Source organism: Mobula hypostoma, chromosome 8, assembly GCF_963921235.1.
Source record: "Mobula hypostoma chromosome 8, sMobHyp1.1, whole genome shotgun sequence".
Taxonomy (NCBI): Eukaryota; Metazoa; Chordata; class Chondrichthyes; order Myliobatiformes; family Myliobatidae; genus Mobula; species Mobula hypostoma.
The window spans coordinates 129,042,511-129,063,822 of NC_086104.1; the positions used below are offsets into that span (position 1 = coordinate 129,042,511).

General features: G+C 42.3%; 1 protein-coding gene across 1 annotated transcript in view; it reads left to right on the forward strand.

Moving 5' to 3' along the window:
* Window positions 1–21,312, forward strand: part of snrnp200 (small nuclear ribonucleoprotein 200 (U5)) — a 62,977-nt gene that overhangs the window by 40,691 nt on the left and 974 nt on the right. The window contains exons 29-43 of the mRNA XM_063056811.1: window positions 696–869; window positions 2,233–2,393; window positions 4,094–4,321; window positions 6,412–6,603; window positions 7,222–7,400; window positions 8,198–8,349; window positions 8,955–9,063; window positions 10,766–10,874; window positions 10,990–11,179; window positions 12,646–12,810; window positions 12,960–13,081; window positions 13,209–13,352; window positions 13,445–13,621; window positions 17,917–18,077; window positions 21,214–21,295. Coding sequence (XP_062912881.1) covers window positions 696–869; window positions 2,233–2,393; window positions 4,094–4,321; window positions 6,412–6,603; window positions 7,222–7,400; window positions 8,198–8,349; window positions 8,955–9,063; window positions 10,766–10,874; window positions 10,990–11,179; window positions 12,646–12,810; window positions 12,960–13,081; window positions 13,209–13,352; window positions 13,445–13,621; window positions 17,917–18,077; window positions 21,214–21,295 — 2,345 coding nt within the window. The remainder of the gene's footprint in view (window positions 1–695; window positions 870–2,232; window positions 2,394–4,093; window positions 4,322–6,411; window positions 6,604–7,221; window positions 7,401–8,197; window positions 8,350–8,954; window positions 9,064–10,765; window positions 10,875–10,989; window positions 11,180–12,645; window positions 12,811–12,959; window positions 13,082–13,208; window positions 13,353–13,444; window positions 13,622–17,916; window positions 18,078–21,213; window positions 21,296–21,312) is intronic.

Sequence of the window (21,312 nt, forward strand, 5' to 3'; positions counted from 1 at the left end):
TCTGACCTTTTACATCTTCTCACCTAACTGTTACTTCCCCTGGATCCCCTCCTCCTTCTCTTTTTCCTATGGTCCACTCTCCCCTCCCATCAAATTCCCTCTCCAGCCCTTGAACTTTCCCACCTGGCTTCACCTTTAACCTTTCCAGTTAGCCTCCTTCCCCTTCCCCTTCCCCTTCCCCAATCTTTTTATTCTGCAATCTTCCACCTTCCCCCTCAGTCCTGAAGAATGGTCTCAGCCTGAAATGTCGACTATCTATTCGTGCTGAATTCATCCAGCATTTTGTGTGTGTTGTTTTCTAGCATCTGTAGACTTCCCCATACTTATAAAACTAATGTTTTTTTTAATCTTTAAAGCTTAAAAATCAATCCACCTACATTTTCATCCAGATCATTCAACAACCAGCAAAGGCACTGTACTGATCCATGCGGTGCACTGCTAGTTATGGACTTCCAGTCGGAAAAGCACCCCTTGACCTCTCCTCTATCTCCTGTCACCAAGCCAAAGTTAGTTTGCCAACACACCTTGGATCCCACGCATCCTAAACTTCTGGACCATACTGCTGTGTTGGTCTTTGTCATAAAGCCTAGCTGAAGACCATGATGTTTTCTGTAGATCTATTTAACAACTTTTGTTCTTATTGTGTTTTGTTTTGCCAACCCTGTTGAAAGAGAATCCCATTATTTCCCTTGCAGCCTGTGAGACTCAACTTCCTGTTTCATTCCGACATCTGATTCTTCCAGAGAAGTATCCTCCTCCCACAGAGCTCCTGGATTTACAGCCATTGCCCGTGTCAGCGCTGCGGAACAGTGCTTTTGAACACCTCTATCAGGATAAATTCCCCTTCTTCAACCCAATCCAAACACAAGGTACTACCTCTGTCATCCAACGTGTCACCTGTCTTAGTGGTTTGTGTGAACTTGTTTGCTTGACAGCAGTTATAAATTTATTTTTAAGAACATGTACAAGTGGATGTAGATATATTATTAAATTTTATCTGCTCAATCAATGGCGAAGTGGGTGGTAAGACTGACCAAGGAAGGAACAGAAATGTTTTACGTATCTGAGCAGAAAAGTCTGAATTGTCACCTTCATTACAAAACACTGACTGAAATGCTGCTTCAATCCTAAACAATTGATTCCTTCTGTTAGCAAGGTGTTCTACAAAGTTTTACTGTTCTTAACTGTCATATTGTTCCAGTCGACCTCTCAATGTTTAGCTTGCCAGTGTGAGTTAAATTTAAAGAATTCGCCAGTTCTGTAAAAAAAATTGTCACATTGAGTTTTTTCTTAAATCTTCTTTCATGGGATTCACTATGAAAATCACCATTTATAGTCAATCCCCAACTGTAATAGAATGAGCAACTTTCAACGCCATCTCATTTCAAAAGATGCTACCCCCACCCGCTACATATCTGGAATCGTGCTTGCACTCGACTAATAAACAGACCAGTTTCCATCCATTAAGATGTGTGAACCAGTTGCTTTTTTTGTTAAAAGCAGTAATCTGATGGTTTCATAGTCACCATTGCTGATACAACTTTTTAATTCTAGACTTCTTTAATTTAGTTTAGTTAATTAAGTAAAATAAAGTTGTCCTCTTGTAGGGTAGGCTATGAACTCATAAACACGAGGACTGCTTCATTGAGCACAACAGACGGGATTTCCCGGTGACCACCCATTTTAATTCTGCTTCCCATTCCCATTCTCACATGTCAATCTATGGCCTCGTCTACTGCCAGGTTGGAGGAACTGAAAAGAACGGTTCCATGTTCCAAATGAGTAGCCTCCAATCTGACAGTGTGAACCTCAATTTCTCTAACTTCCTGTAATTTCTTCCCCATCCTCCTCCTCTCTTTTCAATTTCCCTTTCTGACTCCACCTCCACCCCTTATTTATCCCTTCCCTTCTCATCACCTGTCCATCATCTCCTTCTGGTGCTCCTCTTCCTTCCCTATCTTCCATGGTCCACTGTCCTCTGCTATCGTATTCTTCTTCCTTCCTGATATTTGAAATAGCTGATGGTCCTAATTGCAGCGACAGAAGTTGAGGGTGGTGAATGTAAACCTGCCCTCACTTGCTGCACGTCCTTCATAGGTGAGAGGTTTAACTGAGTGATTTCTGTTCTGCTTGGTTCATTCTGATTGACAGCCTGTGGTCATAAAATCACAGTTGAGAAATTAGATTTGATTAGATTATGAGGACACTGAAGAAATATTTCTTTGTTTCCAGTCTTCAACGCAGTTTATAACAGTGACGACAATGTGTTTGTGGGGGCCCCCACGGGCAGTGGGAAGACTATTTGTGCGGAGTTTGCTATCCTGCGAATGCTTTTGCAGAACTCTGAAGGCCGCTGTGTGTACATTACTCCAATGGAGGCTCTTGCTGACCAGGTAAAATTGTGTGCTATAGATCGTGTGTGATAAACGTGTCTTGGAAATTAAAGGAAAAAACATATTCAGATAACACACACAAAATGCTGCCTGGCCTGCTGCGTTCCACCAGCATTTTGTGTGTGTTGCTTGAATTTCCAGCATCTGCAGATTTCCTCATGTTAACATATTCAAATGTTGTTTTGATTGTTCTGGGAAACATATTCCTTTATAATTTAGAGTATGTATTTCAACAGTATTTCCATGAAGTACTTGAATTAGTACTTTAAGACGTTGTACCATGCAGCCAGGGAATAAGCTATTTTGCTGTAACTCAGTGGTCCAATGTGGTAAAGATGCTAGGTTGTTAGCACAGGTTTCTGCGCCTATTTTGCAGTGGACAAATGGCTTCCTGTTCTTTGAGCGTTCCTGAGAAAGGAGACTTGGTGCCTCCCAGACAGGAAGAGGTAATTTATATCCAGATTAAATTTAGATAATTACATTTGCATGTATTTGTATTGTCAGTTGAGAGGTGACAAAGCCTCTGGTCCTGTTAAATGGAGGGTCAGTGTTGATTGGGCTCTTTTTGGCCAATGCTGAAAGACTGAATGAGGGGGGTATGCTCAGGGAAATCGTGGAACATATCGGTGAGTAAGTGCAGCTCCGGGAATGCCATCTTCCTTGCTGCTCAGCCCGCCATTTGGACAATGCCCATGTGTCGTGGCCTTGGGTATTTATTGTTCTTGACCATTCTATGATTGGATATTGGATAGTCTGGAAAGGACTAGAATATAAAAGCAAGGATGTAATGTTGAGGCTTTATAAAACACTGGAGAGGCCTCACTTGGAGTATTGAGAAAGCAGTTTTGGGGCCCTTATTTTAGAAGGGATGTGCTGGAGAGGGTGTTCGCAAAGATGATTAGGACTGAGATGAGGCATCTCTTTAGCCAGTGAGTGGTGAGTCTGTGGAATTCATTGTCATAGGCGGTTGTGGAGGCCAAGTCTTTAAGACAGAGATTGATAGATTCTTGATTGGTCAGGGCATGAAGGGAGAAGGTGGGAGTTTGGGGCCCAGAGGGAAAATGGATCGGCCATGATGATATGGCGGAGCAGATTTGATGGGCCAAGTGGCTGAATTCTGCTCCTATATCTTATGGCTTATGGATATTGCAGCCTTCCAGTGAAGGTCGAGTTACTTTAATGAAGGCTGTGTGCATCGCATTCCTGTGCTGATCGGGATTAACCAGATATTGATTGGGATTAATAGTGGATGTGATATCATGATGCTTGGAGTCTTGAGCATGTCTGACTTTTATTTCCATTTCTGGGTGATGCGTTTAAGGGTAGATGTAAAGGATTTAAAAGGAGTCCAAAAAGATACACGGAAATGATTCTGGGAATAATGAAGTGTAGTTATGTGGATAGACTGGAAAATCTGGAATTCTTCTCCTTGGAGCAGAGGAGGATGCAATGGGATTTGTTTTGGATCATGGAGCTATAGAGAAGAACTAAAAACTTGGGAACAAAAAATAAAGGTGTGACACAGGAAGTGTCGATCACACTGCTGGGAGAAGAGTGGAGGCAGATTCAGTTGTAGCTTTCAAATGGAGCTGGATGAATATCAGGGCAATGGGGTGAGGGTGGGAAGTTGGATTAACTGGATTGTTCTTGCAAATGGATTTCCTCTGTACTGTAACCAAACAGTGATTTTGCCTCCTCAGGTTTATACAGACTGGTATGAGAAGTTTCAACAAAAATTGGGCAAGAAAGTTGTCTTGCTAACTGGGGAGACCAGCACAGATCTCAAACTGCTGGGCAAAGGGAACATCATTATCAGCACCCCAGAGAAATGGGACATCCTTTCCAGGCGATGGAAACAGAGGAAAAATGTCCAGAACGTAAACCTCTTTGTTGTGGATGAAGTTCATCTGATTGGTGGAGAGAACGGGGTAAGATAACAGAGGAAGGAAAGCAAAAGCTGCAGATGATGAAGATCTAAAATAAAAGCAAAATTCACTGTTAATACTCAGCAGATCAGACAGAGGAACAGTTTGATTGAAACTAGATATTGAGTCATACAGCATAGAAAGCAGGTCCCATGGCCCACCAAATCCACACCTTTTCAGTGATCCAAATGTAATCGTATTTGACCTGTCCCTATATCCCAGTTGCTCTTTCTAGAATGTAGAGTTTAGGTTCTAACCTTCATCTATATACCTAGGACAATTTAGAATGGAAATTTAATTAACCAACCAACTAGCATTTAATTGGGATGTGGAAGAAACACGAGGTATCCAGGGGGAACCCACACACTTACAACTGCAGTCAGGAAGTCAGGCCTCTAGAGTGGTAAGATAGCAGCTCTACTAACTCAAACGTTCAAAGTAAAGTTATTGCCTAAGTCCCATATACAGACCTGAGGTTTATCTTATTGTGGGCATTCACAGTAAATACAAAGAAACACAATAGAAACAATGAAAAACAGCACACAAAAAGATTGACCACTGTACCTCCGCCCCCAAAAAGTTATTATCAGAGAGGTTTTCATTTGATGACGACAAGAGGAAAACCAAGAGAAGGTGAAAAACACAAATAACAGTGCTGCCAACAGAGAGGGGGTGGTGAAGGCCTGTTGATAGAGGGAGATAGATTGAAGTTTTAAGATAGTACTTTCTGCAACTTTGACAACTTGCTGGCGGCAAACAAAACTGTAAACTACTTTATTAATCAGACTTTTTCTCAGAAATGATCACTGCAATCAATAGCTTGTAACTCCCCTGTCGAAGTTGAGCTTTTGAACCGCGTGTACGACCTGGCATTTTTGTGGTGTGAACTGAAGTCTTCAGGGTGCAGCATGGTTGTGGCGTGACGTGTATGGGCCAAATCTGTGCCCAAGAGTGGAGAATGGGCTAATGTTTGGCTATTGCTGGTGCAGACTTGCAGATGATTTGAAGCGGCAGAAACGAGCGGCAAGGCCGGGTCCAAGACTGAGGAATGACCCACTGTTTGGCCGAACTAAGCACTGGGCCAAGCCAAATGGAGACGGTGGGGCCCATGCCCAACAGCGTATCAAAGCAGCATGGCCCAGGTCCAAGAGTGATGAAGAACCCAGTCTTTGCCAGTTAATCACTGTGCCAGATTGAAAAGGTCAGGGTTTCAAGTTCAAGTAGAAGTGGTCAGAGCGAGGTCGAGACGGAGTTGGGACGTGCAAAGTGGAGGAGTTTCTGAGCCTGCCTGCCAAAACCGAGAGTGAGGTCTGATCGATCTAGGTGCCGGGCCGATTTGGAAAGGTCGGGTACGGGCCGAGTCATGGTGGCAGGGTCCAGGCCCAGGGGGTATCAATGCGACGGAGCACAAGTTTTAGAGCGAGGAATGGCAATTTAAACACCAGGCCAGGTGGATTGAAAAGGCAGTGTGTCGGGACCAGAGGCCACACTCTTTGCTGGCTAAGGTTGAGGCTCTGGGCCTGCTCCTGACTTCATGTCTGCAAGCACAGTGACATTTTGCTCCGCTGTATGGTGAACTGGGGCTGCACTTCGTATCCATGGACTCACTTCATTCTGAATGCTGTTGCTTCCTTTTATTGTTAACACAACTTGCACCTGTTTTGCTCTCTGCACATTTTAAAAATTGGTCTTTTGGGTTTCTTGTTCTGTGGCTGCCTGTAAGGAGACGAATCTGAAGGTTGTATATAGTGTACATACTCTGATAATGAATGTACTTTGACCTTTGAAACTGGGCATACACGAGAATACGGGAAGCCGATCAGGCAGCATCTGTGGAGTAAGGGAAATGGAGTTCATATGATTATTTCAACAGTTGTCGGAAAGTAGGCAATATGCCCCCCCCCCCCATTACTACATTTTATGTAAGAAATTGTTGAAAAATATGCAGGAAGGCTATTTATTAGTACTAAATATGTACTATAAATTGATTGGCTGTAATTACAGTCAGGATGCATGGCTGAAGTTGATAATTGGATAAAACAGTACAACCTCCTGTGGGTTCTGATACTTTTATTCATTTTCTCCATTTTTAGCCCGTTCTGGAAGTTATTTGTTCCCGAATGCGATACATCTCCTCCCAGATTGAGCGGCCGATCAGGATTGTGGCTTTAAGTTCGTCATTATCAAATGCAAAAGATGTGGCACATTGGCTTGGCTGCAGCACCACAGCGACTTTCAACTTCCATCCCAACGTGCGGCCTGTCCCCCTGGAGTTGCACATACAGGTATGGTGGTGCTGGCACAGGAAGCACAACCAGACGTATCACCAGCTCCTAACTCTTATCACAATTTTGAATAATCCAGTCCTAAGGCTTCTAATATTTAGTCAAATTTTATTTGATTACAACACAAGGAATTAGACAAATGTTAATCAGATCTCAAAGGGATCCAGTGCCTCTAAGAAACTAGAAATTTTGTTCGTTGTGTATTCTCTTTACTGCAACCCTTGAAAGCTTCTGAGTAATTGAACCGTATTGACCTGCTTCTCTCCCAAGGTTAGTGTTGAATGAACTCGGTAGGTGAAGCATGTGAGGGTTAGGGTTGCGTAGTTGTTCTCCGTATTCCTGATTGATGAACCGAACATTCAGTGCCCGATAGCTATCCAGGAACCCCTGATGCGAAGTGCATATTGTTGAAGAAGGCAGGAGGAGGGTGGTACTTGGTTCAGTGTTGTGGTACTGTGGGCTCGCGGTAAGGAATGGGAATTTGAACACGGTACTGGAGGGTGAGTATCCTGTGGAATTCATGCCACATTAACGGGCAGCATCTGCATGAGAAAATTATTGAGGCTGAGGTGTAGAAGCAGGAAACAATTGACGTTTCTTAAATCTTTTACTCTGCAGGGCTTCAATGTCAGCCACACTCAGACACGACTGTTGTCCATGTCCAAACCTGTCTACCATGCCATCATGAAGCACTCACCCAAGAAACCAGTCATTGTCTTTGTCCCCTCCCGCAAGCAGACCAGGCTGACAGCCATCGATATCCTCACGTTCTGCGCTGCTGACATTCAGCCACAAAGGCAAGTTGTGTTAACTTTATAAAAAATGTTCTTTTTAAATAGTCTTTGTTTTTTTTTTCCGGTGCAGGGGGATGAGTACAGGAGTAGCAATGCCTTATTACAATTATAAAATCGCCTTGGATATTGTGTACACCTTGGTTCCTAAAGAAAGGATCTGCATGTCATAGTGGGAGAGATTCACGGGACTTGATCAGAGGTGGCAGGGTTTCTGTGTGAAGGAGCTATTGAATAGACAAGATTTCTGTTCTCTGGAATTTAGAAAAATGAGGGGAGGTATTGTTGAAACTTAAAAAAAAAATCTAATGTGGCTTGGGTGGGTGGATATAGGGAGAACGTTTCCCTTAGCTGAGGAGTCTAAAAACTGTGGTCTGAGAATAAGGATAGGCCAATTAGGACTGAGATGAGATTTTCTTTGCACACAATCTAGTGAGTTCTCTACTTTGCTTCGTTGTGTTCATTCAACACAGAGATTGATAACTTTGTAGCCTTTTCAGGAATTGAGGGATGTGGGGGCAGCATATGAACGTGGTAGATCACCAGCGATATTCTTGGTGAGTGGTGCAGAAGGCTCAGAGGGCTCCTTTTTTTTATGTAAAACAGTTTCTGCTCTGGGTATAATACTGTGATGTCTTGTTTATCCTGAACCTTAAGTCTTCAGTCAGGCTAGGTTTAACCTCAGTATCTAGTTTGGTGTTAGATTTTTTTTGGAAGAGGATGTCCATATTCCTGATTTATGTGCTGGGTGTCACTGATCAAGTTGATCTAGAGTCTTTGTTGCTTTCTTCCGTGGTCTCCAGGTTTTTGCACTGTACAGAGAAAGATTTGATTCCATATCTTGAGAAACTCAATGACAACACACTAAAGGAGACACTTGCTAATGGAGTCGGTTATCTGCATGAGGGACTCAACCTGACAGAACGTAGGATTGTGGAACAGCTTTTCCGTTCTGGTAAGACCCATTTTACTCTCAGTACGTGGTTCTTTATGGTTTTAGAAACATCAAATGCATCAGATAAATCAAGTCAAATTATCTAATGCTTTTAGCAGTGCTTTCTTTCCAAATGGATAATAAGTCTTGCCTTCTCTTCCATTGTCGCTTGTTTGCATTTCCTCATTCCTCTCTCTTGTTGCTCCTGGCGTAGGGTGAGAACGAAAAAAATGTCAACACGCCTTTTGTCTTCACAGATGCTGTTTGACCCACTGAGTTCTATAATCATTATGCTTTTGTTCCATTTTTCACAGTTTTGGATTCATCCAGCCAGCTCACCTTAACCTTCTGGACCTGTCTTATCTGTGGGGCCATGTCTAATTCCTCACAGGAATCCCGTCCATCACACTCTGACAGTTCTCTCTTGTTCCATCTCTTCTTCTCCCCTCTTTTTTCCTCTCCTTCCCACACCCACACTCACTCTCTCCATAGTCACGTTTTCATTATTTGACATGGAAAATGTCTCTATTACATTCATCCGTTAAAAAGACAAATGCTACATTGTCTTTAAAAATATTTGACTGTGTGTAAATATTTTTCCTCATTTTGCTCATCATTGCTCCCAGGTGCAGTGCAGGTGGTGGTGGCATCTCGTAGTCTGTGCTGGGGAATGAATATCTCCTCCCACCTTGTCACCATCATGGATACTCAGTACTATAATGGGAAAATTCATGCGTGAGTATTTTCATTTTACGGACTTGTTATCTCAGTCATTTCCAAATTTTAAGAGAATGAAGTGGAACACTTTTGAGAACGTTGTTTTAAGACACTGCAATATCGCAGATGATCTAAATTGACTTGCTGCTCCCAAGCTCCCTTTTCCCCCCTTTATTTGTTGTAGTTTAAAACTGTCTCAAGCAGCTGTGCGATTTGAACACAAAAACCAGCCCTGCTGATGATCACACCCATGACATTAGTCCCATTTACCAAAGCTTGGTCCATCAGGCCTTGTGTCCCAAATTTCAGCATATTTCTACTTCTTTAAAAAGTTCTTTCTCATATCCTCTCAAAAAGAACTTTAAGCCTCACTGCAAGAAAAATTTTCCTATTGTCTGCTCATGATTTTCCTTACCACTGTCAGATCTGTACTATCCAGGATGTGCCCTCTTCTTGTTACTATCATTGGGGAGGAGGCACAAATGCCTGAAGACCTACAGTCATCGATTCAGGAATAGCTTCTTCCCTTCCCTTCATCAGTTTTCTGAGCAATCCAGGAACCAATGAACACTTTGCACTATGTATTTTACAATTTATAGTAACTGTTTTTGCAGCGTACTACTGCCACAAAACATTCACAGGAATAAACCTCATTCTGATTCTCCAAGAGAAGCAAAAGCAGTCCATTCTGTTCTTGTGCTGCTTTATGCACTTTATCTCACCAACACAAAGGCTTTTTTCCCTATTTTTCATAACTACTTTAAGTAGCAGAAGGCTCTGAGGGTAAATATCAGTGAAATGCCATGGGTTATGTTGTTCCCTTGCTCCTTGTGTTTGAACATTTAGTACAGCTCTGGAACAGGCCTGTCAGCCAATCTAACTCATCCCATCTGCTTGCATAAGGTCCATAAACTCTTCCCTGCCTGTTCATTTGGTTTTCTAAATGCCTCCTAAACATTAGTGTCCTATCTGTTTCTACCATCTTCCCTAGCAGTACAATCCAGTCACCTACCTCTTTATTTTAAAAGAATTTGCTGATACATCGCCTATGAACATCCTCCAATATGTTGCTCAGTTATTTCCAATCCTGTCCCAATTTATCAATATTTCTTTAATTTCTGTACCATATCATGAGATCTTTAGATCCAAGTGTGGGCACGTGGCCAAGTGGTTAAGGCATTCGACTAGCGACCTGAAGGTCGTGAGTTCGAGCCCCAGCCAAGGCAGCATGTTGTGTCCTTGAGCAAGGCACTTAACCACACAGTGCTTTGCGACGACACTGGTGCCAAGCTGTACCGGCCCTTGCCCTTCCCTTGGATAACATTGGTGTCCTGGAGAGGGGAGACTTGCAGCATGGGCAACTGCCGGTCTTCCATACAACCTTGTCCAGGCCTGCACCCTGGAGAGTGAAGACTTTCCAAGTGCAGATCCATGGTCTCGCAAGACTAACGGATGCCTTATTATTTAGATCCAAGTGTACTTTATTTTGTTCAACACTGTCTTGATCACTGGATCTACCTATTGTTCTCTTAAAGAATTCCAGTTAGCGTATCGACAATTCACAGCAGGTGTGTTGTACGAAGCAGATTGACAATTTTCAGAAGTTGATGATTTGTTGATCATGATCGCTAGTGCACAAATATAAAGAAATCTATGCTTAGAAAATATACAGACTTCTGAATACTTGGGTTCCAATTGACTTGTATTTTCATTATGTTAGGTATGTGGATTATCCCATTTATGATGTTCTGCAGATGGTGGGACGTGCTAACCGGCCCTTACAGGACGATGAAGGACGTTGTGTAATAATGTGTCAGGGGTCAAAAAAGGTGAGCACAATAGGTTCTTAATAAAGTGCACCTTTGTTGTAGTTCTGAATGACCACTCAAGTTGCTGATGCTTACCTACAAAGTTATCAAAGCTTGCATTCATTCTTTGTTCCAGGATTTCTTCAAGAAGTTCTTGTATGAGCCACTACCAGTCGAGTCCCATCTTGATCATTGCCTACACGACCATTTCAATGCTGAGATTGTCACCAAAACCATAGAAAACAAGCAAGACGCTGTGGACTACCTCACTTGGACCTTCCTTTACCGAAGGATGACCCAGAATCCAAATTACTACAATTTACAGGGTGTGCTATACAGATTAAATTTAAAGCGAACTTTGGACTACTTATTCAGCAAAATTGTTTCACTGGCACTTGCATCTTGGAGTGCCGAGCCTAGATTATGGAGCGGAGTTTAAACATAAAATCATTTGACCGAAGGGTGCCAGTGCAAGTGAGACTGAAGCGTTGTGGCAGTGTCAGAGGTACCATCTTTCAGATCAGATATTAAGGCGGGGTTCTTTCTGACCTTTAGGGTTGATGTTTTAAAAAAAATTGAAGGATAATTGTAGACTAATGGTAGAGTTCTATCTGATATGCTGACAACCTTTTCCTCAAACAACATAAACATGATCTGGTCATTTGACTCTTGCTGTTTGTGGAAACTTGAACAATTCAGCTGCTATATTTACTGGAATGCCGCAGCGACTACACTTTGGTGATGTAGGACTCTGATATTTGTGCAAGCGTTAATACAAGTGTGGGTTCTTTCTTCCTCCTTTCCTGTTCTCAATCATTCTGCAACTATTTAGACCACAAATACAAATTTTAAAATGCTTCACAATACCAGCTGGAAGCTTAGATTGTAATTGTGCCTCATTTGTAACGCACAAATCAACATACCAATTTATTAATTAGGTGAAGGGAAGTGAACCAAATTTTGCTGTGTGTTGTGCCTCTGTTCGGTTGCCTGCTTGCTGAATTCAGTCCCGCAGTAGGGAAGTAAGAATCCTGTGGAGTTTGTGGCTGTATTCTTGCAAACTGAATTAGTACAGAGAAAATGTACAAGAATGTTGTCAGTACTTGACCTGAATTATAGGGAAGGTTGAATAGGTTAGGATTATTTTTTAATTCTGGAGCATAGGAGAAAGAGGGGAGATTTGATTGAGATATACAGAACTATGAGAGGTATAGATAGGGCTTATGCAAGCATTTTCTTTTCCCCCAAGGAGGTTGGGTGAGATTTGAACTAGAAGTCAAAAGTTAAAGCTGAAAAGTGAAATATTTACGGGGAGCCTAGGGGTAACTTTGTCAGGCAGGGGTTTCCACCCTGGGGTCCTGGACCCCTTACTGAATGGTATTGGTCCATGTCGTAAGCTGACTCAGAGCATGTGGCGTGAGGAACAAGCTGCCAGTGGAAGTGGTGGATGCGAGTTCGATTGCACCATCTAAAGAGACATTTGGACAGGTACATGGATAGGAATGGTATGGGGAGCTAGAGGTGTGGGTCGATGGGACTAGGCAGAATACTAGTTTGGTACAGATTAGATGGACTGAAGGGCCTGCTTCTGTGCTGTAAAGCTCTGATTCTGGCTCGTGAGAAATGAAGTTGTGGTATTAAATGAGCTGAGGAATACCTTATTTGAATTTGTTTTCTAAAATGAATTTTCTAGTGGTCAGAGTAAGTTTGTCTAGAGGCAGTAGACCCAACATTGTTCTTGTCTATAAGACTCCAGACTTACAGTAATTATGTACTGTTTTTTATGCCGCAGGTGTGTCCCACAGACATCTTTCGGATCATCTCTCCCAGTTGGTGGAAAATACTCTCAATGACCTGGAGCAGTCCAAATGCATCAGCATAGAGGATGAGATGGATGTGGCCCCACTGAATCTGGGAATGATCGCAGCTTATTATTACATCAATTACACCACCATCGGTAAGCTTTGTAATATCCGATTTATTGTGGGTGCTGTTCTCGTAACAAGACTTGTACGCTGAAGGTGGTGGTCTACTCGGCCATGCCCAAGGCCAGTGGTGTCAGCCATGCTGCAGCATGAAACTGATCTTCTATGCTTTAATTTCTAGAGCTGTTCAGTATGTCTCTGAATGCCAAAACAAAAATTCGGGGCCTCATTGAAATCATCTCCAATGCAGCCGAGTATGAAAACATTCCCATCAGGCACCACGAGGACAATCTGCTGCGACAGGTCAGACTTATTAGATGCTGCTGGGTGGGGCAGGGAGGTCACAGTGATGTGGATGTTGGTCGGACTTGAAGGATGAATGGATCCATTTACTGCTTTGTGTTCCTCATCCCTTGTGTTTTTTATATAGCTGTACCAGAAGGTTCCTCACAAGCTGAACAACCCGAAATTCAATGACCCGCACGTGAAAACAAACCTCCTCCTGCAGGCACACCTTTCCCGCATGCAGCTGAGTGCTGAGCTACAGTCTGACACAGAGGAGATTCTCAGTAAGGTGAGAAACAATAGTGTTGCAAGATTTTTCATCATTTCGGATGTGATTGATAAGGCAAACCTTTCTTAACTATGCACTGTTTTTCCCTCCAGGCGATCCGCTTAATCCAAGCTTGTGTGGATGTGCTGTCCAGCAATGGCTGGCTTAGTCCGGCTCTGGCTGCGATGGAACTGGCCCAGATGGTAACGCAAGCCATGTGGTCCAAGGACTCGTACTTGAAGCAGCTTCCACACTTCACATCAGAACATGTCAAACGCTGTACAGACAGGGTAAGATCATGGCAGGGTACCCAGTGCTCTGACCTATTATCAGGGTCACATCTGCCCACATTGTAGCTGGACCCATGGTTTTATTTTTATTCATTCATTCATTCATTCATTCATTCATTCATTTATTTATTTATTTAAAATTTCATTTTTATTTGGATAAGGAATTCACAAATATCATGTACTTTTTTCACACATATAACCTTTTCCATTTTTTTATATGTATAAAACTATAATTATTTATACATTCTTAAGTACACAAATTAGACACTTAAATAGATAATTATGTACTGTGGTAATTCTAATCTATTAGGCTAAGTAATGGTATTAGTTGTTAAGAAAAATGGTAATAATAGTTTCCATATAGCTCTCCTGGACCATTTCCACTGGTCCAAAATGTTGTATATAAGCCTATGTAACAACCATTGTAGGTGTTTATATCCTAATTTGTTCATGCTTGCTCCTGCCCGCAGACATAATTATCCAATCTCTATGTACTTATTTACTTAACTTCTTTCATTTTTTATCCCTTTCCCAAATCTTTCCCTTTACTTGTGTTAATTTTCTATTTTCCAAAAGAAAACAAAAAAAAAGACATTTAGACTAGGGGTGCGTACATTAGCAATATTACTGTGTTGATGAGAAGAGCAGTATAAATCATTAGAGTCATCTAAAGTCTGCTCACATTGGGGTTATATATTCAATCCATTTATTCCAGATTTGATAAAATTTTTCTTTTTGAATTCTCAGGGAGTAAGTCAACTTTTCCATTTTAAATATTTCCAAGATAATTTCGTACCAATCTTCTAATGTAGGTGGTATTGGATTTAGCCACTTTCTAGTGATTGATTTCTTACTTGCCGCTAAGAGGGCCTGCAGCAACTTTATATCTTCCTTCTGTTCAAGAAACAATACATGCCCCAAATAGAGCGTCTCAAAGTTCAGAGGTATCTGGGACCTAAATACCTTAACTAATGTTCTATGAATACCTTCCCAATATAGACTTAATTTAGGGCAATCCCAGAAAATATGAAAATGATTTGTCTCCTTGGAGCCGCACATTCTCCAGCACGTCACGTTTGTATCTTTATATTTTTCCTGATATGGGGTCTTGAAGTATCTTATAATGTTTTTCCAACAATGTTCTCTCCAAGTCAAAGAATTAGTCGAGGACCATTGAAAGCTGCAGATTTTCCCCCAAGCCTCCTCTGAAAGTACCAACCCTGCTTCTTTCTCCCACTTTTCTTTAATATACAGTGTATTTACATTTTTAGCATGGGAGAGTGCATTATATACTCGAGAAACTGATTTACTAGGTATTGAACTGCAAGCCGAATTCAGAATCTTGAAAAGTTCTAATTCTACTGTTGATAGGTCTGTCTACAACTCTGGTTAACATAGTTTCGTACTTGAAGGTACCTAAAAAAGTCATTATGTTCTAGGCCATGTTTGTCCTGCAGGATTTGGAAACTTTGTAATACTCTTTTATCTATAAATGAGAGGTAGGTTGTAAGACCTTTCTTTATCCATAGCTCAAATCTTTTATCTCCTCTGTTGGGAAGGAATTCAGTATCATATGCACACCATCTAAAGAGTTTTAACATGTTATTAACTCCACATGAATTAATCACCTTCTGCCATACTTTTAATGTAAGATTTATCCAACTGTTTAAAATTTTTCCAACTGGGCCATCAATCCTTTGTCAACTATTGAGGCCTGAAGAGGAAAGCTGTCAACTAATCCAAATTCTTTTTCCTTCCATCTAGCCTTATATTCCCTATTACACCAATATAACAGAGGGGTTATCTGTGAGGCATAAAAATAATTTCTCAGGCAAGGAAGAACCATACCACCTCCTTCCTTCCTTAACTGTAAGGTGTTATATCGAATTCTAGGTTTCTTTCCTTGCCAAATGAAGCGGGAAATCCATTTGTCCCATTCTCTGAATTGATTATCATCCACCTCCACCGGTAAAGTACGGAAAAGATACAATAACCGAGGAAGAATATTCATTTTTATAGTATTTATCCTTGAATTTAAACTTAAAAAGGGGATAAGTTTCCATCTATGCATATCTGCTTTTATCTCTGAGATTAATGGCCCATAATTTACCTGTGACAGTGTTGAAAGATCCTTCGGCAGGGTTATTCCTAAATATTTTAATGATTTGGACCCATGGTTTTAAATGATACAGTAACACACAGGTCTGTAATATTGAATTTCAGACTACTTTGCTTTTCCAGTGCAAACAATTAGTTGCAGTCTTGTATTGACCTCAAAGCAGGGCTTTAACATTCCATGCCCAGGCCGTATTTTGGGAAATCTGATCACTTGGCTGTCCTTCTCCTACCTGCATACAAGTATAGGCTAAAGAGCAAAGCTCCAGAGATTAGGACAACAAAGAGGTGGTTGCAAGAGGCAGAGGAACTGCTACGTGATTGCTTTGAGTCAGTGGACTGGGCCATGTTCAGCGACTCATCCGTGGATCTGAATGAGTGCACCGTGGTTGTCACAGACTTTATAAAAACAGTTGTAGTTGAGTGTGACCCCACTAGATCATTCAGACTCTTCCCCAACCAAAAGCCCTCGATGAATAGTGAGATCTGCAATCAGCTGAGGGCCAGGTCAGAACCATTCAAGTCTGGTTACCAAGAAAGTTACACAAGGTCCAGGTACGATCTCTAGAAAGCCATCTCATGGGCGAAGTGGCAATTCTGGACTAAACTTGAATCAATGAAGGATGCTGGACAGTTGTAGCAGGAATTGAGTGCTATCACCTCCTATAAAATAAAATCAAGCAACGTAGGTGACAACAGGCTTTGCTTCCAGGTGAGCTCAATGACTTTATGCTCACTTTCACTGTTCAAACATCTCGAACTCCCACAGCCCCCAGTGATCCTGTGTTTTCAGTCTCTGAGTCTGACGTGTGAGCAGCCTTCAGGAGGGGGGGATCCCACGGAAAGCATTCGACCCAGATGGGTACCTAGCCAGGTACTATAGATCGGCGCTGATCAACTGGCTGGAGTGTTCACTGAGCTCTTTAACCCCTCTCTTCAGCAATCTGAGGTACCCACCTGATTCAAGCAGATTTCACTGATGCAGTTGCTTAAGAAGAACCTGCCTCAATGACTACCGTCCATTCAGTGATGAAATTCTCTCCTGCCTGTGAAACGACTTGGATCCACTGCAATTTTCCAACTGGCTCAACGGGTCCACAGCAGGTGCCATTTCATTGGCTCGTCACTCAGCCCTGGAATATCTGCACAGCAAAGATGTGTATATCAGGGCGCTCTTTTATCAACTACAGCTTAGCGTTCAATACCATCATCCCCCTAAAATTAATCAATAAGCTTCAAGTCCTTGGCCTCAATACCTCCTTGTGCATTTGGATCCTCGAAATCCTCACTTGCAGACCCCAGTCGGTTCAGATTGGCAACAGTCTCCATCAGCACAGGTGCGCTACAAAGCTGTGTGCTTACCCCCTGCTCTACTCACTTCACACTTTTGACTGTGTGGCTAAGCACAACTCCAGTGCCATATTCAAGTCTGCTGATGACATCACTCATCGGCCGAATCAAAGGTGGTGACGAATCAGCACATAGGAGGGCCTTGAATGGAAAATCCTACAAAAAGTAGTGAATACGGCCCAGTCCATCTTGGGTAAAGTCCTCCCCACCATCGAGCACATCTATATGGAGCGTTGTTGCAGGAAAGCAGCATCCATCGTCAGGGACCCTGCACACCCACCACCACCCAGGCCATGCTCTCTTCTCATTGTGCCATCAGGAAGAAGATACAGGAGCCTCAGAACTCTCACCATCAGGTTCAGGAAGTTATTACCCCTCAACTGTCAGGCTCCTGAACCAAAGAGGATAACTTTCCTCAACTTCACTTGCCCCATCACTGAAATGTTCCCACAGCCTATGGACACACTTTCAAGGACACTTCATCTCATGTTCTTGATAATTATTTATTATTATTTTTTATATTTGCAGTTTGTGTCTTGCACACTGGCTGAACACCTAAGTTGGTACAGTCTTTCATCGATACTGTTATGGATTTATTGAGAAAATGAATCTCAGGGTTGTATATGGTGACATATATATACTTAGATTAATAAATTTGCTTTGCACCTTAGGGAGATGTTAAGATGGATGAACAATCTAAGAAATCTTCTGAGGCTTTGCAGTTATGAATATGAATATTTTCAAAGTCTTGTCCTGCTTTGTTTTGAGAACTGATGTTGGCTGTAAGTGAAGGTCTGTGCCTGTTGAGTAGTGCGGTGATGTTTCTGCAGGGGACTGACAGTATCTTCGATATCATGGAAATGGAGGATGATGAGCGCAACATGCTCCTTCAGCTCACTGACGCACAGATGATGGACGTTGCCCGGTTCTGTAACCGGTATCCTAACATCGAGCTCTCCTATGAGGTGATCGATAAAGAAAACATCAAAAGGTGAGAGTGATTGACTGAAAGACAGAAGGCGTTGATTGGCCAGTGTTGTAATCTTGATAGGTTAAATGAGTGGGCAAAAGTTGGCAAATGAGTATAATGTGAAATTCACTTAGAAAGGGGTGGGGTGTCATAGAACTCAATAGCACAGAAATATCCCTTCAGCCCAGCTGTCTGGTGCCTATCTGTGCTAATCCAATTTGCCTGTAGTACTCTTCCATTTGACTTTTAAACACTGATTTTTCTGTGCCACCACTCCTCCAGTTGCCTGTTACAGATAACATACATCCTCTGTGTGGGGAAAAATATGTATCCCTCAGATTACCTCTCATCTTAAACCTGTTCCCTTTAGCTTTACATTTTCCTACCTGAGAAAAAGACTCTGAGGTTATAAAACTCTATCACTTGTCAACTTCCAACACTCCAGAGAGCACAAACCCAGCTTGTCTGAACTCTCGTTGGGACTAATGCCCCCCATTGCAGGAAACATCCTGGTGAATACTCCTCCTCTACCCAATCCATCCTGGTTGCCATTTTTAGGGGACTGTGAACTTGCATCCAGAGGTTGCTCTGTAGCAATGCTGAGATCGCTGGCATTAACTCTATGTATTCTGCCAGCATTTGAGTTCCATCCCTATACCACGTTTTGGGAAGTCTGATCATCTGACTGTCCTCCACTGCTTGCCTGCAGTACAGACAAAGGCTAGTGAGATAAAGACAGCAAAGATACGGTCATGGGAGACAGAAGAGCGGATACGGGGTTGACGAGCTGGTGGACTGGGCCAAGTTCAAGGACTCACCGGACGACTGGTTGAATACACTATGATTGTCACAGACTTTATAAAGATGCTTGTGGACGAGTGTACCGCTTCAAAATAGTTCAGTCTTCCCCATTCCGAAGCCCTGGATTAACCAAGTTATCTGCAATTTTCTGAGAGCTAGATCAGTGGCTTTTAAATCTAATGACCAAGGAAAGTACAAGAGGTCCAGGTATGTCCTCTGGAAAGCCACCTCACATATGAAGTGGCAATTCTGGATCAAACCTGAATCACACAAGGACCTAAGTGCATCCTTCAGGAGGGTAAACCCATGGAGAGCATCTGGCTGGAGTGATTACTGACATCTTCAACCTCTCACTTCAGCAGTCTTAGGTTCCCAGCTGCTTCAGGCAGGCTCATTCATACAAGTGCCCAGTAAGAACATGGTAACTTGCCTCAATGCTTATCCTCCAGTAGTGCTTACAACCACAGTGATGAAGTGCTCTAAGAGATTGGTGATGGAACACATCAGCTCCTGCCTTAGAAGCAACTTGGATCCGCTGTAGTTTGCCTACTGTCACAAAAGATCAACATGTGTAGATGGAGTTTAATACAGACAAGTGTGAGGTATTGCACGTTGGAAGGACAAACCAAGGTAGAACATACAGGGTTAATGGTAAGGCACTGAGGAGTGCAGTGGAACAGAGGGATCTGGGAATACAGATACAAAATTCCCTAAAAGTGGCATCACAGGTAGATAGGGTCGTAAAGAGAGCTTTTAGTACATTGGCCTTTATTAATCAAAGTATTGAGTATAAGAGCTGGAATGTTATGATGAGGTTGTATAAGGCATTGGTGAGGCTGAATCTGGAGTATTGTGTTCAGTTTTGGTCACCAAATTACAGAAAGGATATAAATAAGGTTGAAAGAGTGCAGAGAAGGTTTACAAGGATGTTGCCAGTACTTGAGAAACTCAGTTACAGAGAAAGGTCGAATAGGTTAGGACTTTATTCCCTGGAGCATAGAAGAATGAGGGGAGATTTGATAGAGGTATATAAAATTATGATGGGTATAGATAGAGTGAATGCAAGCAGGCTTTTTCCACTGAGGCAAGGGGAGAAAAAAACCAGAGGACATGGGTTAAGGGTGAGGGGGGAAAAGTTTAAAGGGAACATTGGGGGGGGGGCGCTTCTTCACACAGAGAGTGGTGGGAGTATGGAATGAGCTGCCACACGCGGTGGTAAATGCGGGTTCTTTTTTAACATTTAAAAATAAATTGGACATAGATGAATGGGAGGTGTATGGAGGGATATGGTCCGTGTGCAGGTCAGTGGGACTAGGCAGAAAATGGTTCGCCACAGCCAAGAAGGGCCAAAAGGCCTGTTTCTGTGCTGTAGTTTCTATGGTTCTATGTCATTGGCTCTTCATTCAATCCTGGAACATCTGGACAGTGTCCCTTTCTTTAAGGAATGATGTACTATCATTGGAGGAGGTTCAGTAGGATAATCCTATGTAGGAATTGTCTTGTGAGGAAAGGTGAAAGACGTTGGTTCTGTTCTCACTGGAGTACGTTATTGAAATATTTGGGGTTGTTGGCAGGCTTTATGGAGTAAATTGTGGGTGGTTTTTTCCCCATGTGAGATTTTGTTGCCCCAGAAATCTGTGAAGGCTAAAGTTCTGTGGTTAGGATAGGGTTAAAAAGGTGGGTTGCTGGGTGTAGCTCATTAGGTCGGAAGAGCCTGATCACTGTATCTATTCATTATATTTATTGAGACACACTGTGATATTGACCCTTCTGGCTCTTCAAGCTACACCGCCCAGCAACCCCCGATTTAATCCTCGCCTAATCACAGGACAATTTACAACCACCCATTAACCTACCAACTGATTGGTTGGTATCTCCAAATAAAACGTATTCAGAGCTTCAGTAAATAGACTTTTAATTATTTAAGGATATTGAGGGTTATTGGGAGAGTGTGGAGTTTAAAAATTTTTAAGCCACAATCACGACGAATGGTTGAGCAAGCTCAATCAAATGATCAGTTTGTAGTCTGTGAAGAAAGCCTTCATTAAACAAGCTCTTCAACTGATTTTGTGTTACCAGTAATCTGATGTACTGAACTTAATGGTCCTTTTAGGAGTTGAAAATTAACAAGAACTGAACTAAAATTTGTGCAGATATTGAGACATCAGATTACATTGCTTATCCACCTCCCAACCTCCCCCCATTAAAAAAAAGCAGTGGCCTTTACTGACTTAGTCAGCAGCTCAAATGCAAATGAAAATAACTCAACTAAGAAGGGAAAAAATCTGTTCAAATGTATTCAGTTTTAAAAGGCAATGGTTGGGTAGCCCTGTAAACAGTGTACATTTTTGTGCAGTGGCTCCTCAGTCGTGGTAATGGTACAGTTGGAGCGTGAGGAAGAAGTGACCGGACCTGTCATTGCACCTCTATTCCCTCAGGTGAGTACGTAAACCAG